The 21,365-nt window shown below is 39.7% G+C and overlaps 1 protein-coding gene and 1 long non-coding RNA gene across 2 annotated transcripts in view; one reads left to right on the top strand and one right to left on the bottom strand.

Annotated features, from left to right (window-relative positions):
• The window catches only part of SNX7 (sorting nexin 7), a 28,991-nt gene extending 8,644 nt beyond the window's left edge, over positions 1-20,347 (top strand). Inside the window, exons 4-9 of the mRNA XM_061379122.1 lie at positions 411-575; positions 1,549-1,753; positions 3,618-3,817; positions 7,446-7,526; positions 12,407-12,559; positions 19,951-20,347. Coding sequence (XP_061235106.1) covers positions 411-575; positions 1,549-1,753; positions 3,618-3,817; positions 7,446-7,526; positions 12,407-12,559; positions 19,951-20,031 — 885 coding nt within the window. The 3' untranslated portion in view covers positions 20,032-20,347. The remainder of the gene's footprint in view (positions 1-410; positions 576-1,548; positions 1,754-3,617; positions 3,818-7,445; positions 7,527-12,406; positions 12,560-19,950) is intronic.
• Positions 2,943-11,584, bottom strand: LOC133226021 (uncharacterized). The gene is made up of 3 exons (XR_009729360.1): positions 11,163-11,584; positions 6,295-6,335; positions 2,943-3,058 (listed from the first exon to the last, which is right to left on the bottom strand). It is a non-coding gene; the product is annotated as an uncharacterized LOC133226021 (long non-coding RNA).
• Positions 20,348-21,365: the final 1,018 nt, after the last annotated feature.

Below are 21,365 nucleotides of genomic sequence, written 5' to 3'. Positions count from 1 at the left end.
TATAAGATGGCTTCAGTTTTACACGGAGATGCTTGAGGCCTTTCCTCAGTTTCTGAAGTCTCACAAGCATCAAACTCAACCTCTTTTTATGAGCTTTACATGCATGTGATAATTAAAAATCCCATAAAGGTATCCCATAGATACTCATAATGGAATTATGGTTACAATTGTGCCATTTGCAGTAATTTATGCCCTTCTTTCTTAGTTGTACTTGTATTCTTCTACACTGTGTGCTAAAAGAACCATGTTCATTTAGCACCACTGTTGAATATGATAACTTTATAACAGTTTGGGGTTTGCATGGTGGATTTTACAAGGTTTTTTTCCTGTTTTTTTAGTAAGTGGAAGAACTGTAATAATACCCATGATATTATGCAAATGATATAATCTGTTTCTTCTTCTTTCCATAGCCATTGCCTGAAAAATTCATCATGAAAGGAATGGTGGAACGATTCAGTGATGAATTCATTGAGACTCGAAGGAAAGCTTTACATAAATTCCTGAACCGCATTGCTGATCATCCAACTTTAACTTTTAATGAAGACTTCAAAATTTTTCTTACTGCACAGGCCTGGGTAAAATGACTTTAGTTTTGTATTTACAGATGTGTGAAACCACGTCTTGTGTTAGTAGAGTATATCAGGAGTCTCATAGTGTCGGTAGATTCAATAGTGTCCTCCCGTAGCTTGTGACAGACGTGACAGAGGAAGACAGGGGATTTATGGAATACTCATTCCCTGAGATAACCTTTTCTTCTGTGCCTTTGGTACATAAAAACTGTATTTATAGTTACAAATTGTGTTGCTACAAATATTGCTGTATCTTCCATAGCAGCTTTTATTGCCCAATTGTGGATTTCTGTGTCAAATTCACAATATCTCAACTCTGCATGCTTTTTGGTATACAGATAAGCTTCCAAGATGATATGAAAAGTGGTATTTAAAATTAATTTTTGTTTTGGCATGGCACTGTCTTTTTCATCTGCTTTTCTCAAAACAGTTATACTAGTCTCATAAAACTCAAATACAGCCTTTGAATTTCCTGTTGTAGTTTTGCATGATGTATCCAGTTGAAAATTTAATGTTTGTGAACAGCAAAACCTGTGAACTTCAGCAGAGGTTATTCTAGCAACATAGAAAAAGAGTTAAAAAAAGGAGATGGATTACTTGTTCCAGTAGGAACACTGTTTGCTTTTCTCAATGACTTATTCCTGCAATCATTACCTCTGCTTTCCTGTCAAAAGGCTAAATTGCAAACCAGCTACCTCACCCTAAGGAGTGAAAGGGTAAAGGTTCTTGGGAGAGAGTGATACACAGCACGCTTGTGTTTGCCCAGAAAGGCTTAGCTAATAAATGCACTTGACAGGAAGAGTTCTGACACTGATCTTGTAAGTTTAAAGATTTCTATGCAAAAAAAAAAACAACCAACACATGCAGAGGTTTAAGTAGTTTTGTTGGGTTTCTTTGAAGAAAAACCTTTAAAATATGCATTATTTGTAGAGAATTTAAGAAGAAAGTACTTGGAAGTAAACACTTGTTCTGTCTTTAGGAACTCTCCTCCCACAAAAAGCAGGGTCCTGGTTTGCTGAGCAGGATGGGACAGACCGTCAGAGCTGTAGCATCCTCAGTGAGAGGAGGAGGAGTTAAAAATCGTCCTGAAATGTTTACAGAAATGAACAGCTATATGGAAGCATTTAGTCAGAAAATCAATCTACTTGACAAAATCGCTCATAGAATTTACAAGGAAGAAAGGGGTAAGTGGAAAACAAGTATCAGTTTTATTGATGAAAGAAATTAGTATATTGGCAAAGTAAATTAGTTTTCATTATGCCAGGCAAAGTTCTCTTCCCAACAAGCAGGAGAAAGGGGAGATTGGTGTTTCTACTGTGCTTTTTATAATGTTGTTTTGGCAGCCCTTCACATTAGTATGAGTAACTTGTTAATAGGAAGAGTTTTAACTTATCATTGAACTACTTGCTCAGGAACTTAGAATAAAATGGAGCAAATTTGGCTCTATTTTTACTTGTGCTTTTTGGAAAGCTGTGTGACCTTTTGTTTTGTACTTTGAGTGGAATGTGAACAGTCAGAGTTTTCTGGGCTGTCTCATACTGGCATAATGCTGTCTAGAGTCCAGATCTCTAAACATTTCTTTTCTGGGTTTCATTCTGCACCTTCTTCCATGTCGACCAAGGAGATTTTAGGGGTTTTTAAATAGCCTTACCATTGGCCATAATTTCTGTCAGAGTTTTCTTAAGCAGGATAGCTTAATCTCAATTTTCTCCTTAAGTAACAGCAGTTTGCACCTCTTTGGAACATTACATTTCTGATTTCCTGAGATTAACCCTCATCTCAGACTAGGCCTATTCAGTAGAACTTCCACTGGTCAGCACTTGAAGGGATTTTATTGTCTGTATAATATAATTTGAAGGGCTGCACCGTGTTCTTTAAGAACTGAGCACTTGTGCAGTACCAGACCTCAGCGTGTCCTCACTAAAATGGAGAGTGTCTTATAAAAGGAATCGTTTCTTTTGATATCATTCATTTCAGTGGAAATAGCTGGTTGAGGTCCATAGGATTAAGGCATCAGTGCCAAAATATTTCTTGGAAAACCTTATGAATTTTGATATGCTCCCAAATGCTGTAGATCATATCTTCCTAGATTTTCCAAATAGCACTGGGTGGAACACTCGTGTGCAGGGCTGTACTGTTGTGGATGTGAACTGGTGATAACTGATTCAGACAACATTCATGCTTGCAGTAGCTTAACATGGGATTGTTAATGACACCTTTCATGGAGGTTTTTGTTGTCCATTTAATCTCAAAGGAAGCATTACACTGTTCATGCCACATGGCTGCTTTGCACATTTTCTTGGACATTTCTTTATTATCACTTCAGTTGTGATGAAATTGAGTTTTCAGTACATGACCAGCACGTTCACAGTACCCTCCTGTAAACATGCAGCTTCCAGATCATATCCAGCCTTGCTGAAGTTTGGCCCTACCACATGGCACAATGGTGAATTCTGGGCTTTTTGTCTGCTTACAAATTACCACCTGGCCTAGAGACAGAGGAGAAATAATTTGTAGGACATCCTAGTATTTAGATCAGTAAAAACTACTAAATGAGCTAACACCTGCAGAACTGGAATCATCTTCAGTGTGTCTTCTGAAGCTTGTGGGACATACCAAGGCTTGGTAGACAGGACTTGGAGCACTACTGTAGCAGAGGAATTCAGGGCAGTAGAAGCAAATCAAGACTGACTTCTGCCCAGAGATGCTATGGCTCCTGTCCCTCTCTATGAAGACAACATGAACTAATTCAGGTCATTGGGTACTCTTGAATACAACTCTTGAGGTCTACCCGAGTATGTGTGTCCTTTTTAAATGACTGGGGTATTTTTGCTGATAGGTTTCTAGGATCTGCTTAATTACAGACATTCATTGCTTAGTTTATTCATAAGAAATGAACTGCAGTTTACTTACCTCAGTCACTTGAGCAGATTTAAACCTTAGCCTCAGTCTCTTACTTTGTTCACAGCAAATAGGAGGTTGCAGTTAGTATCACTTAGACATCTATTAATGAACAAAAAAGTAATATGCATATATGTTCCTGTTAAGAGTATTTTAATGAAATGAAGGAATATGGCCCCATCCACACACTGTGGTCAGCATCAGAAGAAGATATAGCAGAGTCCCTGAAAGGTGTTGCCAGCTGCATTGACAAGTGCTGCAAGGCTACAGAGAAGAAGATGGCAGGGCTCTCGGAAAACCTGCTTCCCATTCTACATGAATATTTCCTCTACAGTGAAATTCTGATGGTAAGTGTTCCTTAAGGATTGCTTTATGGCTGTGTGTAAAATCTGGTATAGTCCAGTAACAAACTCTAGAAGAGAATTTGTAACTGTCATTACAAAAGGTGCACAGCAGGGGATAGCTGTCCATTAGGGAATCTGGTTCTATTTCCTTCGCTAATCAGGCAACAGGCACCCCTTCCAGATGAGATCTTAGCAGTTTTGCGTGGCAGGCAGCCCTCTGTAGCTGTGCTAAAGAGCATGAGGTTCTGCCATCTTCATTGTAGCAGAGAGACAGGATCACAGAAAGGTTTGAGGAAGAGCAGCTGGGAAAGACCTCCTCTGAAAGGAGTCTGAAGGGCCTTCCTGTCTGCTGAAATATGAACTCATCGAGCAACAGATTGTGTGGGGGAAAAGGAGTGGAGAGGTTTTTTTCCCTTTCCAGGAGATGTTCCTAAACTATGCTTTCTTTTTCCAGAACAGCAGGGAGCTTCCAGTCCCCGTGCCATTATATAAGCATGTGTTAGCCTTTGCCATAAGCTGATGCTTTCAGTTCCCTTTATGTACGCATTTTTCTTACACTCGGAGAGAATGGAAAAAATCTCACTACAGAGTTGACAAAGTCAGTGCTGATGGATAATCAACATGATTAAGTAACTGAATTCAGCATATAATTCCTACACTGCTGCCTCCAGGAAGCAAAAAACGCGTACAATCCCTGCTTCATCTAGGTTTTGAGCAATGCAAGCTGCAGGATCTGTTCTTGCCTTACTGCTGGGAACCCAGCTGCTACTGCAGTGGTTTCTGAGTAGGAACTGAGAGTGTGTTACAGGCCATGGGCAGAGCAAGACCTAAGTTAACTGAGCCTTTCCTGGGACAGAACAGAGCATTGCCAGTTTCTTAGTAAGGCTTAAGAATTATTGCTGCAATGCCCACATGGACATGCAGGTAGATGGGGGTAGGAACTGCTTTGCTTAAAGCTCTGAATTGATTCCTACCAATTGCAGGTTTTATTCCTCTGCCCCCGTTACATATTTAACATTTTCTGTTATCCATGAGCATTCCTTGCCTTCGTGCTATTGAGGAGACGCTGCCTGCCCATTGCCTTCTACTTTGCATCACCCTCTTTTTTCCAGTATCTGGAATTTTACTTTTGAATATCACTCTTTCTATTTTCCAGTATCAAAAGGGGGCCTACAGGGATGCTGTACAGGGTCTCTTCATTAGGGATTATGCAGTGATAGGACAATGGGTGATGGGTTCACACTGAAACAGGGGAAGTTCAGGTTAGATCTAAGGCAGAAGCTCTTCCCTGTGAGGGTGCTGAGGCGCTGGCACAGGGTGCCCAGAGAAGCTGTGGCTGCCCCATCCCTGGCAGTGTTCAAGGCCAGGTTGGACACAGGAGCTTGGAGCAACCTGCTCTAGTGTGAGGTGTCCCTGCCCGTGGCAGGGGTTGGAACTGGATGATCTTAAGGTTCTTTCCAACCAAAACCATTCTGTGATTGTGATTCTGATTCTCAGGTATTCTCTTTTGTCCAGAGCACAGAGAGGTTCCTGTGGACAAGCCCCAGAGTGACTACCTGGCTCTTTATGCACGTTACAAACAGCTGTTGCCCATGACCTTGTTTCTTTCTGCTTATGGTGTTCTTTATTCAACATTTGCGACACAGGATTAGGCTGCCATGTAATCCTGTCCAGAAGAAAATCTTCCTTCACTTGCTCATTCCTGTTCTACAACTGTTCCTTTCCCTTCATTTACAATGGATTTTTCATTTTCCTGCACCTTCCTTCCCTCTTGCAGTTGGGAGTGGGCAAACTTCTACTCACACTAAAAACACAAGAAAGGGAAGTCACACACTAGTAAAACCTGCTTTCAGAGGTGTGTTTAACCCCTCATCACAGGGACCTTTGTGCTCAGCTGCTAGGATCACGTCGATACAATACAATCCTTGTATTTTCCAGGTTTGGAAGTTCAGCCTACATCTGGGGAAAGCAATGAATTCATAGCTAAAATTATACATCTATACTGGCTCCTTCCTAAGTGACTAACAGAACAAATCTGGGGAGTGCAGAGTCTTCCTGTGCCTCAGGGTACAAACTGCAGCATTAAATTGGTTATGGGTCCACGTATCATTATTTGAGGGTTTTATGGCAGGGTACCATTAAATACTACACAAAAAAAAAAACATTGTACAAGTATAATAATAGGTTTTAAAAAGTCCCTTTGCCATTAGAAGTCAGCACTTGTCTGCAGTTGTAGCACATTAATATTAAAGTAATTGGGTTTTTCTTGTAATTTAAGGACTATTTGTGATAAAAGGTGCCAGATAATCATTAAAAGAGTTTTAAAAGAGGCAAAATAAATAGAAAAAGCATTTTTAAGGACAGCTTTTTCAAACATACTCATTTTGCTAAATGTTTTCTCTATTTATCTAACCAAAAGATACCCTGAGCTATAAAGATTGGTGAGCATTAGTGTGTATTGCTAATCTGTTACAACTCACATTTGTCCATTCAGGTTCACCAATATTTTTCTAGTGAGTACCTGTTCAAAAAGGAATGTTGAAAAGTTATTTGAGAATTAACCTTCTAAATTCTTCTGTTGTGTTTGTTAAAGTGACAAGATTTCAAAGTGAACTCAGTCAGATAAGACAGCTAGAGAAGGTAGAGCTGCTTGTGCCCTCTGCTATTTCAACATGCCCTCTGGTAGAGGTGAATTCTCAGAATCTCTTCAGTATATGCAGAAGAAGCAGTAAAACCAGTTGTGACAAGGTGATGTAAAAGAAGGGTTTGAGATTTGTATTCTATGTCTGCTTCTGACTTCTTCTTAAAGAGGATGAAAGCCTTGTAACATTTCTGCAAGATAAGCACACCTGAGTGTGCTTTTCCAGATGAGGAAACTAAGGCTTCATCAAGGTCACAGAGCAAGTGAGCATTGGAAGTGGAAATCTAATCATAATACCATTCCTGTTTTGTAGTTCAAGTAACATTCCTTCCCCTTTCTAACTATTTTTGACATTATGCTAAAAAGCCAATATCTACTAAGACAGTTTTAAAGGAGGTAATAGTTACATACACTGAAAATAAGCACACATATCAGTGTTAGCACATCTCTCGTTTTCATGATAATTTCATCTGATTTTTCTGAACTACTTTTGGCACTTACAAAATAATATTGAAGGTTAAACTCACAATTGCAGGAATACCATTTTTAGTCATTTTTTCTACTCTATACTGTAACTTTTTTCTCAAAGAAGGTACTTCTGTTCCTGAGATTGGGCAAACTTGTTGCTGGTTTTAAAGCTGAATCTATACTAAGTTGAGCTGATACTAAGTAAGCTGCTGGTGCAGATTTTCGCATACAAGCATACAGTGACACTATGTATGGCAGATCCTTGTGGCACTGATTCGGGATTTACCAAGATTCCTGAAAAACACATTAGATAGATCAAATACAGGTACTGAAAAGTAAGTTCATGATTTTAAGGGTTTTTTTCCTAGAAAGTACATGTATCATGTCCAAAGTACTAAATGGCATAATTCTGTGATCTTGCTTAGTTTCTTAAATAGCCGAGTTGTTTGATGGTTTTCTGTACAGATGGCTAAAATTTGGTGGAGTTTACTACTTTCTTTCTTTCTCTTTTTCTCTATGAAGGGTGTTTTGAAAAGGAGAGACCAAATTCAAGCCGAGCTCGACTCCAAAGTTGATGCCAATAAAAAGGCAGAAAAGGATCTGGTGAGTATGTACAGAAAGTTGAAATCTTCCAGGCCTTATTCTAACTGTAAAAGATGATCCCCTGAGGAAAGCATGTCATAGAATCATAGAATGGTTTTTAGTTGGAGTGGACGTTAAAGAGCATCCAGTTCCAAATCCCTGCCATGGGCAGGGCCACCTCACATTAGAGCAGGTTGCTCCAAGCCCCTGTGTCCAACCTGGCCTTGAACACTGCCAGGGATGGGGCAGCCACAGCTTCTCTGGGCACCCTGTGCCAGTGCCTCAGCACCCTCACAGGGAGGAACTTCTACCTAAGAGCTCATCTCAGTCTCCCAGGTTGAAGCCATTCCTCTTGCCCTGTTCCTACAGGCCCCTGTCCAAAGCCCCTCTCCAGGCTTCCTGTATCCCCTTTAGGCACTGGGAGCTGCTCTGAGGTCTCCCCTTGAGGATCCTTCCCTTCTACAGGCTGAACAAGCCCAGCTCTCTCAGCCTGTCTCCATAGGAGAGGTGCTCCAGCCCTCAGAACATCATTGTGGTCCTCCTTTTGACTTTGCTCCAACAGCTCCATGTCCTTATGAGTACTGAACACAGTACTCCATGTAGGGTCTCACAGGAGCAGAGTAGATGGGTAGAATCACCTCCCTTGACCTGCTGGCCATAGTCCTTTGGATTCAGCCCAGCATACAGTTGTCCTCTGAAGCCATACTTTATAACTGCATAATCTCATTAATTCTGATCCTTATGATGACTTGGTCTTCGTAGCTATGCATGTCCTGTAAAGGCAATCATGAGAAAGATGCACAACTTCAGAAGACAGGACACTGAAGCAAAGGAAAAGCAAACAGTGGGTGACCACTCTCGTTTTGTTAGCCCAGTCTGTACCATAGCTTAATATTGGCACTTCTCTTTACTTCCACACTGGGAGATAAAGGAAAGGAGGATTTCCTGCAGTGCTCTTGGAGCTGCTGCTCCAAGGATGGATATTGGCATTTTTAAAATTCTTGCTTAACTCTTCAGCCCAAATAGTGTTCTTTTAGTGCAGTGTTATCACAAAGTGTTACACAGAATACATAAAAATGACTAATAACTTTTTAGTACATCAAAGGAAAAGGTCCTTGACATTTCAGGTACTTTTAATTAGGGTTGTTGTAATCAGCTTTCATGTAAAGATGAGCTGTTTAGATGGGGTTTGGTACTTGAAAATGCATATTTTTCTGTGATTTCTTGTCACTGATCTGAATAATTCAGTTATATTAGCATTGTCTGAGCTCTACGATGGCTATAGCATATTTTGTACCAATTTGCCTTTCTGTCCTGCAGTAGGATAGTAAGTAAATACGTCTAGGTTTGGTTTTTCCTGAAGCAGAAATTCTGTTCTATCTATCTTCTATTGTCCTGTGGTTTCACAGAATATTGGCTGGCAGGATGTGGTCTTTTCAGAATGTATTTCTGATGCAGATCTGATGGACTCCTCAGACAAAGCACATGCACCCTCTCTTCCTGAACTGGTACAGACAAAAAGGAGTATTCTTCCTTTAGCATAGTATTGATCATACCATATTGAGTTCATCTCGACAATGGTTACTTCGTAAGGAGGTATTTGTACTTGCTTCCAGTAAAATTTGGAGATCTTGTTTGTTTTCACTGTTTCTGTGTTTCCAAAGCCATGTTTACAGTTTTGGTAAAAGCCTTTGGCCATTGGGATTATCCAGGTGTTTTGGACATTGGGATTATCCAGGTGTTCAGATCTCGGCTTTATCTTTCCAGCTCCTCTTATTTCTTACTCAGTTCAAAACCCCCTTTTTCTAGAGCCTGATTCTCCCTTCAGTTTCACAAGAGCAGTAGAACAGATGTCAGTCTGTCTAATCTGATCATAAACCCCTGTGTTATCCAATGGAGTGGCGGGTGTATCCTGAAGACTTTTTCTTCATTGGAAGTTGAAGGCTTTTTCTATGAATTTTAGTTTGGCCACTGCTATTTTTAGCTATTCAAGTAATTTGTAACCACTTTCGTCATCTGTTTTTTTTAGTGTTATAATTTATACTGTACATATATATGGTGAAATATTCTGCTCACATTTCAAACCAGACTGATTTTAGAACCAAAGGTGGTCATACTACATGTTAATGTCATTGGAATTGGTGTCAAACAGTGAGTTTGGCTGTATTTGCACAATTCTATTCCTAAGCAGAACTTATGTAGCTTCTAATGATCTCATAGATGTCAGATTGAACTTGTCAGTGCAATTTAGTAGCCAGAAATTCTGCTGACAATGAGTGGCATGAACTCTAATCCCATTTGAAGTGTATTTCCACCATAGATAAGGAATCTCAGACTGTCATTATAGCTGATAAAAGCCTGCGAGATCTTTAGCATTGGTCATGACAACCATTAGATGATTTAACCAACAGGAGGTTATACAGCAGGAGAATACAAAACATCTCCAAGGTCTGTGCAGCTGAAAGAGGCTGGAATCACAAATCAAACCTTAAGAGACGTCAGGTTCATTGGCTGAGAAAAACTGTTTTCTTGAGTTGTGCTTCTGCCACTGGGCTTTTACAAAGTTGCTTGTGGTGCTGCTAAAAAACCAAAACCTCATCTCCCTCTCCAAAAGTTAGTCCATGAAGAAGGCAGTTGTTCATAGTATGAAAGGTGTGAAAACTGTGAGTTTGGATGTAGACCCTGACAGAGGTGTCTGGGAGGACTTTGCTTATCTAGACCTTTCTTCCCTCCAGTTCATGGCTCTTTTCACTCCCACGCTCCATTCTGAAATGATAAACAGCAATGCTAGAGCATCCCTTTGTGGCTTGGGATTTTTTAACAGTTTTGGTACTGCCATAGTGCTTCTGACAAGAGGTCAGTATAATGTGCTCTGACAGAGACAGATGAGCATTAAATGATAACTTGAGGATTTTTGCGTTCAGGCTTGAAACTGAGTAGTAAAGAGATGAGTTGCTGAATCTATCACATTCTGAATATATCTTATGTTTTAACTCACAGAATCGTAGACTCACCAAGCATAGGCCTGCAAGGATGCTGGAGAGGTACTTCTCCAGGGTCTGTAGTGATAGGACTAGGGGTAATGGGTTAAAACTTATAACAGAGGAAGTTTAGATCCTGGCGCTGGGCACCAACTCCAGGCTAAGAAGGATTAGTATCACCAAGCTGTAGGATTAATTCACAGAGCAGACAGGAATTTGTGCTGTTTTGCATAGTGTAACTGTAAAATGCTGTGTCACCTACCAGGTAATTTGGCTATTAGGCCAATTCTCTTCGGCTACAGGTTCACATATGGTTGTATTCTGCCCTAGCAGTGCCCGGTTCCCACTTCCTGTCCCATGGTCTGAGGTCTGATGAGCACTATCCTGTTTTTCACTGATAGATTTAATTTATCCTATTAGCTGATTTAATGAGATCAGTGTAAGAAAACTGATTCAGAATCTTATTTATTTTGCAGGATAAGTTGTGTAAATGAGGAACACGTTAGGTAGATGGTTTTGTTGGACCAAGCCATTCTTCTTCAGTTTCTGCTGTCATGGCAGCTGAAGAGGGTGGCATTTATGTTATCAGCTGTGAAAAAGTAGACCTTAAAACTCTCTATTTCAGATGAAGAAGCATGGTGTAATGCTGTCTTTAGACCTTAAGTCCAACCCTTACCTTGATAGAGCACACAGTTTCTTTTGGGTTGTAGAGGGTGATGTTTAAACTGCATATTCAGGCAGGAATTGAGAACAGAGTCTGCCTCTCCACATCATGTTGTGACTACACTGTGGAAGAAATTCAGAGTTCCTAGAAAAGGCAAGACAAAACCACCCTGTAAAATAAATGTCTCAAAGATATGAAGAATGAGATAAGAGGAAGCTGCCACAACCAAGAATTCGAAGTCAGAAACGTTCTTTATGTGTGCAGCCTCATTCCCATACAGAGGCTTTTTTTCTTGTAAAAGCAGAATATGGATTCAGCTTCCTTTCCTACACCAAATCATCTGAAAACATTCACTGTTTTCAGTATTCTGTGTGCATTCAGTTTTGGTATTTCAAGGAAATGCAATTAACATGGGACGTGCCCAAGATACAAAATCCAGCCGCCTGTAATTCCTTTAAAGGTGATTTCCCCACACTTAAACTTTAGATTAACCTTTTCGTATTGAATACAGTGTTGGCAGTTGAAATTACCTGTGTCCATAGTTTAATTACTGATCTGGCTAGATAATTGAACTTGGGCTTTTCAGCTTCATCTACTTCCTCATTCCCATTAGCTGAAAAGTCACTTCGTGTGTGTACAGTGAGTAGAAGCAAGTGATGGCTGTATAGTAGCCCTCAAGGTTTTGGGCCTGGATCACTGTAGAAGAGTTTCTTCTCTGCAGAAGTCCTTTGGTTTACTTTCTTTCTCTGCTTCTGCATTTCTCTGATATGGTCACACAGACATTAGTTCCACAGCAGCATGACAGGTAAGAAATCAGGCAGTTTGTGCTTTTGATTTCTACTGTCTTCTCCCCATTCTGTTTTCTCCTTAGGCTCTCAAATGTTCTATCAGGGTTTCCTCAGTTTTTCTGGCAAAATCTACTCTGCATAGTTGATTTGGCATTTTCTTTTTTAGATGCGTTACTGTCAAGTGCTAGTGAAGAGGTGCTAGAGTCTGTAACTTCTCAGTCAATACAAATATCTTCAGCATCACTTTACTTCTGCTCTAGAATTTCTATTATTAATATCTCAGATTTTTTCCCAAGTTATTCATTAAGACTAAAACTTACATTTTCTCTTGGGGCATGATTTTCTGTGCGAGGTTCAACACCAGCCTCAGTTCTGCACTTCTCTTTCCGTGCACTACAAATACTTGATTTCAATTCCTTTGAAATTGTGCCTTTACTAATATTTTTTATGTTTTCAATTCATATTTAGTTCTCAGAAGAGATTGGGAAACTTGAAGACAAAGTCGAATGTGCCAATAATGCCCTGAAAGCAGACTGGGAGAGGTGGAAGCAAAACATGCAGTGTGACATGAGATCAGCGTTCACTAATGTGGCTGAGAATAACCTCCGTTATTATGAAGAGGTAAAAGCACTTCCACAGTAGCAGTGTTATTCTTTCATAGATTATTTCAGTGGAGAAGTCCATGTGTTGCCTGTCAAGAGGAAATACTGCATTTTAGTCCAGACCTGTGTTAAGTTCAGGATCAGTTTCTGTGGGAAGAGGGAGGCAGTTATCCTTAACTGGACATATTTCAAGCTGTATATGTTTTATTTGTTCCCAAGTGCTTGATCCTGAGTTCATCATCGACAGAGGGCACTCCAGTTTTACTAACCATTTAACCGCATAATGTGGACCATGTTTTGTGGTTCAGTGTCGGCTGCTATAGTTCAATTTGGAAATCCTTTGCTGTAACCGCATGAAGAAGCCCTCTGGAATGCTGAAACTTCTGTTAAATGTATGAGGAAAACATTGAAATGTGATTCCATTTCAGACAGCACATTCAGGAAGTCATTTTTCTAAAGGAATTGTCTTTTGTGAAATAATCAGACTCTAGGAGGAGAAAGAAGAACAATGTAATTTTTAGAAGTTAATATGAAAAGCTTAAAAAATACAAATGCTGCGAGTACGTAAAGTGAATAAATCAAATCTCTTTATAATGGAAACTTACTCCTTCAGAAAGGAAGAAAAGTGGTTGAAATGAGATTCTTATTTTCATATCAAATGCCACAGATAATATTATTGGTGAGAATTCCCTTTTACAAGGATGTATACTAAGACAGAGAATTTGAAAATATATAACCAAATATGTTAAGTGTTCTGTGAGGTTTCTTCCTGAGGAACACGCTGTTGATTGAAAAGCACATTTTGAAGACATCCCAAATGTCTTGAAATGATTTAAAGAATTTCTACTTCTTTTGAGAAAAGAATTGCAATATATAAGCCATCCATTAACCATAAATCAGTGATTTCACAGATCTGTGTGGCTAGCTGTGATTTCCAATCCTGTACGCTGAACTTTTTATGGCCAGTGACAGTGTCCTGATTTTACAAATCACTTTGTTAAAACATAATTGGAAAGACAGAGCTCTTGATCATAATCTAATTAATTAACATCCAGTCTATGAGATGCATGGACATCGACAGGCTGTTGTTCCCTATTAAAATCAAAATATCTCCTGAAATCGGGCAGCAGCTTTTGGCATCCTTTCACATTTTCCTCAGTTATTGATGATCTCTGACTTCTATCTCAGCAATACGTATGTAAAAATGATGCTGAGTGGATTGGAATATTTTCTTAATGAACGATTAGCTAAATTAAAACCCCAAAATAACAATTTATTTCTCTTTCCTGTCTAGAAATGCTTTTTTGCTGATTAGACTTTTAATTCAGAATAGCAAAGCTCGTCCTGTACATTAAATTACTCTCATTAATTCACAAATTGGTTTAGCTCTCACATGTCCAAAATTAAAATACTTTCAAGTGTTACCTGTAATTATATTTCTCCAGATTTAGTCATTTGAAACAAGTAGAGGTATTTCTGTAGCCTTCCACTTTATTGACTGTCTGAATTTAATGTACTTGAATAAGAAGTGATCCTTTGTTTTTGGTGCACCATTTAGTGCTTACTAGGCTTTCCCTTGCTGCAGCACCCCTCATTTCCTGCTTTCCACCCCCCGCCCCCAAAGTATGTTCTCTGCATGCTCCCAGGTCATGGATGCCATGGACAGGGTTCATGCCTAGCTCTTCTGTTCATCTCATGTGAGATATCATCTCTTACTTTCTAATTTGGTCAGTACCTGCTTCTACTCCTTTCCACAGCTTCCTCCCCCTCCTGTTAAACTCCCATTCTTGCCTCTCCACAAGCACTGTCTCATGTTCTTCTCGATGTCAACATTTCACTGTGCTTTGTTTTTCCTCAGTCTTGCTGACTTTATTTTCCATGCACACAACTAACAAGGACTCATTCATGTTGGTGGCCATTCTCTGCGTCCCTTAACATTGCTGAGAACTACAGAATAATGACAGACATCTCATGTTTTCTGGTGGATTTTGCAGTAGAGAATCCAGTCCTTCAAGAGTATATAAAACTAACAAACACCAGTGTGATCAAGTCCAACATTGACGTGCATCAAAGTACACTAGAACATCTAAAATGTTATTTTGTCTTTGTCACAATATGAGGAAGGAGTATGACCTTACATTTGTTTGGATCTTTCCTTATTTGTAGTTGTCTAAGAGTTCTGCTGTCAATCTGTCAAGCATCGCTTGAAAGATGTACTTAAAAAGTATGTCTCATCACATGAAAGGGAATGTCTTCCTTAAGCTGAATTGATGGTCATGTTACATGAAGTGCTACTTTCAAGTGTTACCTGTCATTATATTTCTCCAGATTTATTCATTCAAAACAAGTAGAGGTATTTCTGTAGCTTTCCACTTTATTGACTATCTGCATTTAATGTACTTGAATAAGAAGTGTTCCATTGATTCTACAGCTGTGGTGTTTTCTTCCCCAATCTCTTTGTGTCACTCAAAGCTGTGGCAACAAAGACAACTAAAGCCCCCTGTTGCAAATGTACAGGGTTATGAGAGTGGAGGTTTTGATGTGATAATGTGCAAGCTATCTTAGAATTTTACTTAAATATTTAAATATAACCATAGAATCATAGAATCATAGAATAGTTAGGGTTGGAAAGAACCTTAAGATCATCTAGTTCCAACCCCCCTGTAATTTAGTAGCCAAGAATTACCATGACTGAGTATTTAGTATTCCTGTAGCTGGTCTCAAAAGTTCATACGGTTCTCTACTTCCTTTTCTTTGCTTCTGGAAAACAGTTGAACACACACTTAAGTCTCTCTGTATTCCACAAAGGCTTAAAGCCAGTAATATGCTGTATTAATAATGACTGTAAATGCACTGCTAAAATGGGGGGAAGGGGTGTGTTCTGAAACAAGATTTCAAAATTCAGAACCTGATTTCTGAAGTAAATAGCAGTGATTCTTTAGTCTTACAGAGAAAAATGCTTGAACGAAGCATGTGTTAACATCCTACCCTTTATTTTATTCCTTTTCCCTGTGCTATAGGTGCGATGCTATTGTCCGCAATAGCACACCTTAGCCCAGACAAGGTGTCTGCCACACAATTGAAATCACAGACTGTTCTCAGAATGGAGTTTACAGCTGAGAAAGATGACTGTCACCAGGAGTATTTTCATTAAGTTAGATAAAGACGCTCTGCAGACTAAAACCAAACCAAGATCTAAAGTTAGTGCTGGTGGTGGTATTATTTAGCCAGCATGTCTAAAGCGTTCCTGGCACAAATGTGCAAAACCAAACCAGGCAATGCTGAATTGTGGCTTCAAAGAGCGATGGAAATTAAATATTTACTACATTTTTCCTTTTGCTTTTCTCATGTGTTTACTATCATCTTGAGGAAGCAGTGAAGACAAAGAAACACTTTACATGTTTCTCAGCAAGGATCTTTGTTAACCTATTCTCTTCAGAACAAACACCAGAAGAAGAAGTGGTGAGATTTTTCAGCCCAATCCAAAGATTAGTTAAACATTATAAATCCAGCAAATATACCAGAGTTTGGTTTTTCACTGCTCATGAGGCACTGTAGTAAATGCAGGAAGACTGGGTTTTTGTCATAATGTAGGATGATAATTAGTTTTGGCATGTAAAGAACATGCTTTTCTCTTGTGCATTAAGCAAATCAAAAGCAACAATCCTCTTTGCTATAGTGAGATTCTTGTTGGTAATGACACCACTTACTCTTTTCCCAAAAAATAGAAATAATTTCCTCATTTTCTTAACTATTTCAAGTTTATTTCTGTGACCTACATTGTTGTACAGGCATAAATTGAGCCAAAAGATTCACTGGGGCAAAGCAATACTCCTTCCCCATTACAACAACTTCCTTCGCAATCCAAAGCCCCCCTGTGCCTCTCTAGCTAGTAAAAGCTGTAGAAAAATAGATGAGATTTGTTGTTTGCCCTAGAGGCCTCTGTAGTGAGGCATTTAACTAGTCATTTGGTTGCATAGCAAAAAGTTAGCTGCTCATGCATGTTGGTTACATCCTTACCTTAACAGTGCTTGGGATTTTAGCTAACAAACTTCATGTGATTTCCCAAAGCTTCCACATGGCTGAGCCCATTTGTAACTGTCACTTCAAAGCCACTAGCCATCCTTGAACCCTCACTCTTGTCAACCATAAACATTTCTTTTAAGTACTTTGAGGAAGATGTTTTTCCTTGCAGTTGGAATCACTGTTTCTGTGCACTCTGGTTTTCGTTTCCATGCACCCAGGACTATGACAATATTTTTGTCACTTTCTCAGGCACACATAAGATTTTATTTTCAGATTTTACTCCAGAAAATGCCACCAGAAAAGATATTTTTAAGGTTTCAACCTTGGAGAAGAGGCAGCTGGGACAGAAGCACACATGGCACGTGACACACTGCTTCTGCTGTTATCCCTACTATGGGCTCTATTTTTAGATCTCCTTTTTACTTAGCTATGCAGTTGTACTAGATATGAAAACCTTTTTGCTGTTGATGTTGCAGAATCAATGTATGACCTGAGTAGTAACCAGAATATTTTAGGTAAAGTAGGCTTATTTAGCTTCTTGTTATTTCATTTTGTGTATTTAGGCTTTTTTATGCCTTCTACCAGGCTTTCACAAGTAATTGGGTTATGAATTTCAATCCTCGTTGAATTTCCTAGGTTTGGTTTTCTTTTTTCTTCTTTTCTGTCTCCTTTATGAAAGCCGGCTGATCCTCTATTTCTATCTCAATTTTTCAACTTCCAGGAAAATGAAGTACAATCATTCCATAATAATGTTGAAATATCCATCACTAACAAATGTTGTTTATGCAGCTCATGCTTCACAGTAGAAAAAGTTTGAGCCTAAGGCACAGAGACCTAGTTTTTGGTTGGTGTGGTTAATTATAAAGCTTGTCAGCTGTGATGTCTGACAGTGAAATGAGCCACCATTGCTCTTACAGTTTGGGAAATGTGTTTTGGTTATATAAAGAAGGATGAATTAAAAACTGTATAACTTTTGTAACTGAAAATGTTTTGCATCTTTCGTCTGGAAAGACTTCAGGAGAATGTACCAGTCTGGGTAGCGAACATCCTGGGACTGCATTTCAAGATGTGCAGTTTGGCTCAGCATGGCAAAGATAACAGAAAGCCATTTTCACATTCCAGCCAGTGCTGATAAATGTGTTTTAATTCACATGGCTGAAATCACAGAATGACAAACCATGGAGTTACAGGCTAGAAATTAAACTCTTGTTCAGGAAAAGCAAAAGTCAGCCATTGTCAACAAAAGACTCTTCAAGAAAGAGTGATCATTTCTTGTCCCACACCTAGAAAGAGCCTAAGAAAACAGATGTACCTTGCAGCTGTCTAGGATGGTAATCTGGGCTGAGCTCAATAAGGCAGAAATCAGAGTCCAAGCACCACAGTGAAGACACAGTTCTAGCAGCTGTTGACATATTAAAACCAAGATGCCACCTTCCAGCTCAAGCATCTCAGATAGTCTTGCCTGCCACAGTGTCACATGAAGTAGGGGAGAAGCTGTTGATCAAACCTTTAAGGCTTTATACAAAAGGTCAAAAAGACCTTTTAAGCCAGAAATCAGTTTGCAGCACTTGCAGTTCTTGCTAGTGCTGTTTTCATTCTTTCTCCCTGATTTACCATGTCAAAATAACACTTCTCCAAAAAGTCAATGAAGACATAGATTTCCACACAACTCTTTCTGAGCCTGTTGGTCTTCTCTTTTCACAGAACCATACATGTGCTCTGAACAGCAGCACAACGTTGCCGTGTGCTCAAGCAGCAGAAGTTAATTGGGGATTTTGTCAGCCAGATCAGAAAAAGACAGGAGGAGTAGGTTGGAACTGAATGAGCTTTAAGGCCCTTTCCAACCCAAACCATTGTGATACGGTTGATACACTGGAGGGAAGGAATGTCATCAAGAAGGACCTTGACACGCTTGTGAGGTGGGCTGATGTCAACCTCATGAACTTTAACCATGCCAAGTGCAAAGTCCTACACCTGGGTCGGAGCAATCCCAGGCACAGCTACAGGCTGGGCAGAGAAGAGATTCAGAGCAGCCCTGTGGAGAAGGACTTGGGGGTGCTGGTCGATGAGAAAATGAACATGAGCCAGCTTCAGTGTGCACTTGCAGCCCAGAAAGCCAACCGTATCCTGGGCTGCATCAAAAGGAGCGTGACCAGCAGGTCAAAGGAGGTGATCCTGCCCCTTTATTCTGCTCTCGTGAGACCTCACCTGGAGTATTGTGTGCAGTTCTGGTGTCCTCAACATAAAAAGGACATGGAACTGTTGAAGTCCAGAGGAGGCCATGAGGATGATCAAGGGACTGGAGCACCTCCCGTATGAAGACAGGCTGAGAAAGTTGGGGCTGTTCAGCCTGGAGAAGAGAAGGCTGCGTGGAGACCTCATAGCAGCCTTCCAGTATCTGAAGGGGGCCTATAGGGATGCTGGGGATGGACTCTTCATTAGGGACTGTAGTGATAGGACAAAGGGTAATGGGTTAAAACTTAAACAGGGGAAGTTTAGATTGGATATAAGGAAGAAATTCTTTCCTGTTAGGGTGGTGAGGCACTGGAATGGGTTGCCCAGGGAGGTTGTGAATGCTCCATCCCCGGCAGTGTTCAAGGCCAGGTTGGACGAAGTCTTGGGTGACATGGTTTAGTGTGAGGTTTCCCCTGCCCGTGGCCGTGGGTTTGGGACTAGATGATCTTAAGGTCCTTCCCAACACTAACTATTCTATGATTCTGTGATTAAAACAGAGCAGGCAAATTCATGCAATCATTCTGTTGCTATGATGCTACTGAAAAAAAGAACCTGTTTCAAATGAAAAACATAATTTGCACAATTATAAATACATTTTGCCATGAGGAGAGAAATGCCACTTGTTGTAAAGATGACAGTTTCCTCAGCTCATGCCTTTCTGGTCCCATTTCTTTCCTATTACTCAGGGGCAAAAAGATTTTTTGGTGTGTTTAGAATATAACTTTTCATTTAAGTTGGAAGTAAAATTAGGTATACAGTAGGAAGCCAGAAGGATTACAAGGGAACTGTACCTGGCAGTGTGCTTCCTATTTGGTAGAGATCTTTGTAACTAAAGGGGGAGATGATAGAAGAATGTAATTAATGTTAGCATCTTCCATGCTAACACATACCATTACAATACTCACACTGTGCTCTTGTCATTATGTAAAAGAAGTGACCTTTACAGCGCACTTGGCTTGTTGGCTAACAATCTGCACATCACTGAGCTGCCTAGGAAACCATATATTGCTCTTACCATAGCCCCACAAAAGCAGCTTGGGACAATGCGGATGTATTCTGCTTTTTTCTTCTCCTTGGCTACCAGATTGACAGGAATCTATCCATCTGCTGTATTCACATGTATTTGTGTTGTCTTTTGGTTTTTTTAAGTGCCTTGCTACATGGGAGTCCTTCCTAGCATCTCAAACAGTGGAGCTTCATACGGAAGAAGATTCTGAAGATCGACCTTGAGTAATATCTCTGCTCAACCTCTGCATAGTCCATGCAGTGTTTCCCAACCAAAGTGCTTTATACAAGATCAAATAATGTCATTAAATTTAACTGTTAAGAATCAGTGAAACCAGCTTATTGAAAACTCAGGTATTCTAGTCCTGAAGTACATTTTGGAACATGCTATATATTGCTTTATATTGCTTAGCTGTGATTTTACATATTTTTATGCAAGTGTTTGCATACAATTGTTTTCATAAATATTGCATAATTTGGATATAAAGTATTTTAAAAATGTGAAAATAGCTTCATTTTAATAAAAAGTTTAATAAGAAAAGCTTGGTTTTGTTGTGGCTCTTAGCCTGGAAGAAGTATTTTGGTATTTTAGCATGCTTGTTCCATTCCCTTTGTTAGTAATTTCCTGTGAAATTACCTAGTGTAGTCTTCAAGGAGCTCTTTAGGATTATTTTACTAGCTTGTGCTACTCACCCGATGGCAACATGGTACGGAAAGATGCTGAACATGTTCTTGTGAGAGTAATGCCGCTTTTAAGTACTGGTAATTCACTATTCAGATTGCTGTATTTCCATGCCTATTAAACATCGTCAGTTTGGCATTTTATAAAGGATAAAAAAACCCCTGACAGGTCATGAAACAGACTGTTTCTACAGTGATACAGCATTAGTCGCAGCACTGATCCTGCCAAAACAAGAGCTCCATTTGGAGTTTGCAGGATCAAACCTTGTATTCCCATGGTTGACCTACTTGTGATCCTGAACTTCCTCCCTCTTTGGATAGCTGTTGTGGTAAAGAAAGGGATAAGGAAGGAAAAGAGAGTTTTGCATTAAAATGATGAGCTGAGTGGCTGTGGACCTGTCCAGGCTGGATGAGCCATTGGGAACTGTAGACCCCAAGTGAGACCTGGAATACTAGCATGGCCCTTTCAACACTGCAAGGAACATTGCTTTCATGCTCCCCCTATCAAGTATTAATGAAAGTTCAGCTATTTCTTTCTTTCAGCTATAAAACAGCACTTAAGATGCTTCTGCAATACTGCAGGAAGAAAGCATCTCTCCCAGCATGGACAACTCAGGTGAGAGACAAGTCTGTGTTAGGAGGAATTTGGTATGGGTATGGATGCTTGCCGGGGGCATGGAATAACATAGCTAGACTTTTCCCACTGTACCCTTCCCACTGATTGTTTTTAATATTAGAGCTTCTATCAATGTGCTTAATAGCCCTTAATGTCTTTCCTTGTGCTTTATTTTCTTCTGATTTCCATCTAAATCTTTTGTATTTACTGTGCTGATCATCGGTGGATTCCACAATTTAATTGGCAGGAAAAGATCCAATTC

Source organism: Neopsephotus bourkii, unplaced genomic scaffold, assembly GCF_033783945.1.
Source record: "Neopsephotus bourkii isolate Nb327-2 ecotype Australia unplaced genomic scaffold, CSIRO-AGI_Nbou_v1 NB_1768, whole genome shotgun sequence".
NCBI lineage: Eukaryota > Metazoa > Chordata > Aves > Psittaciformes > Psittacidae > Neopsephotus > Neopsephotus bourkii.
The sequence above is the reverse complement of the archived record's forward strand: the minus strand, read 5'-3'. Positions and strand labels throughout refer to the sequence as shown.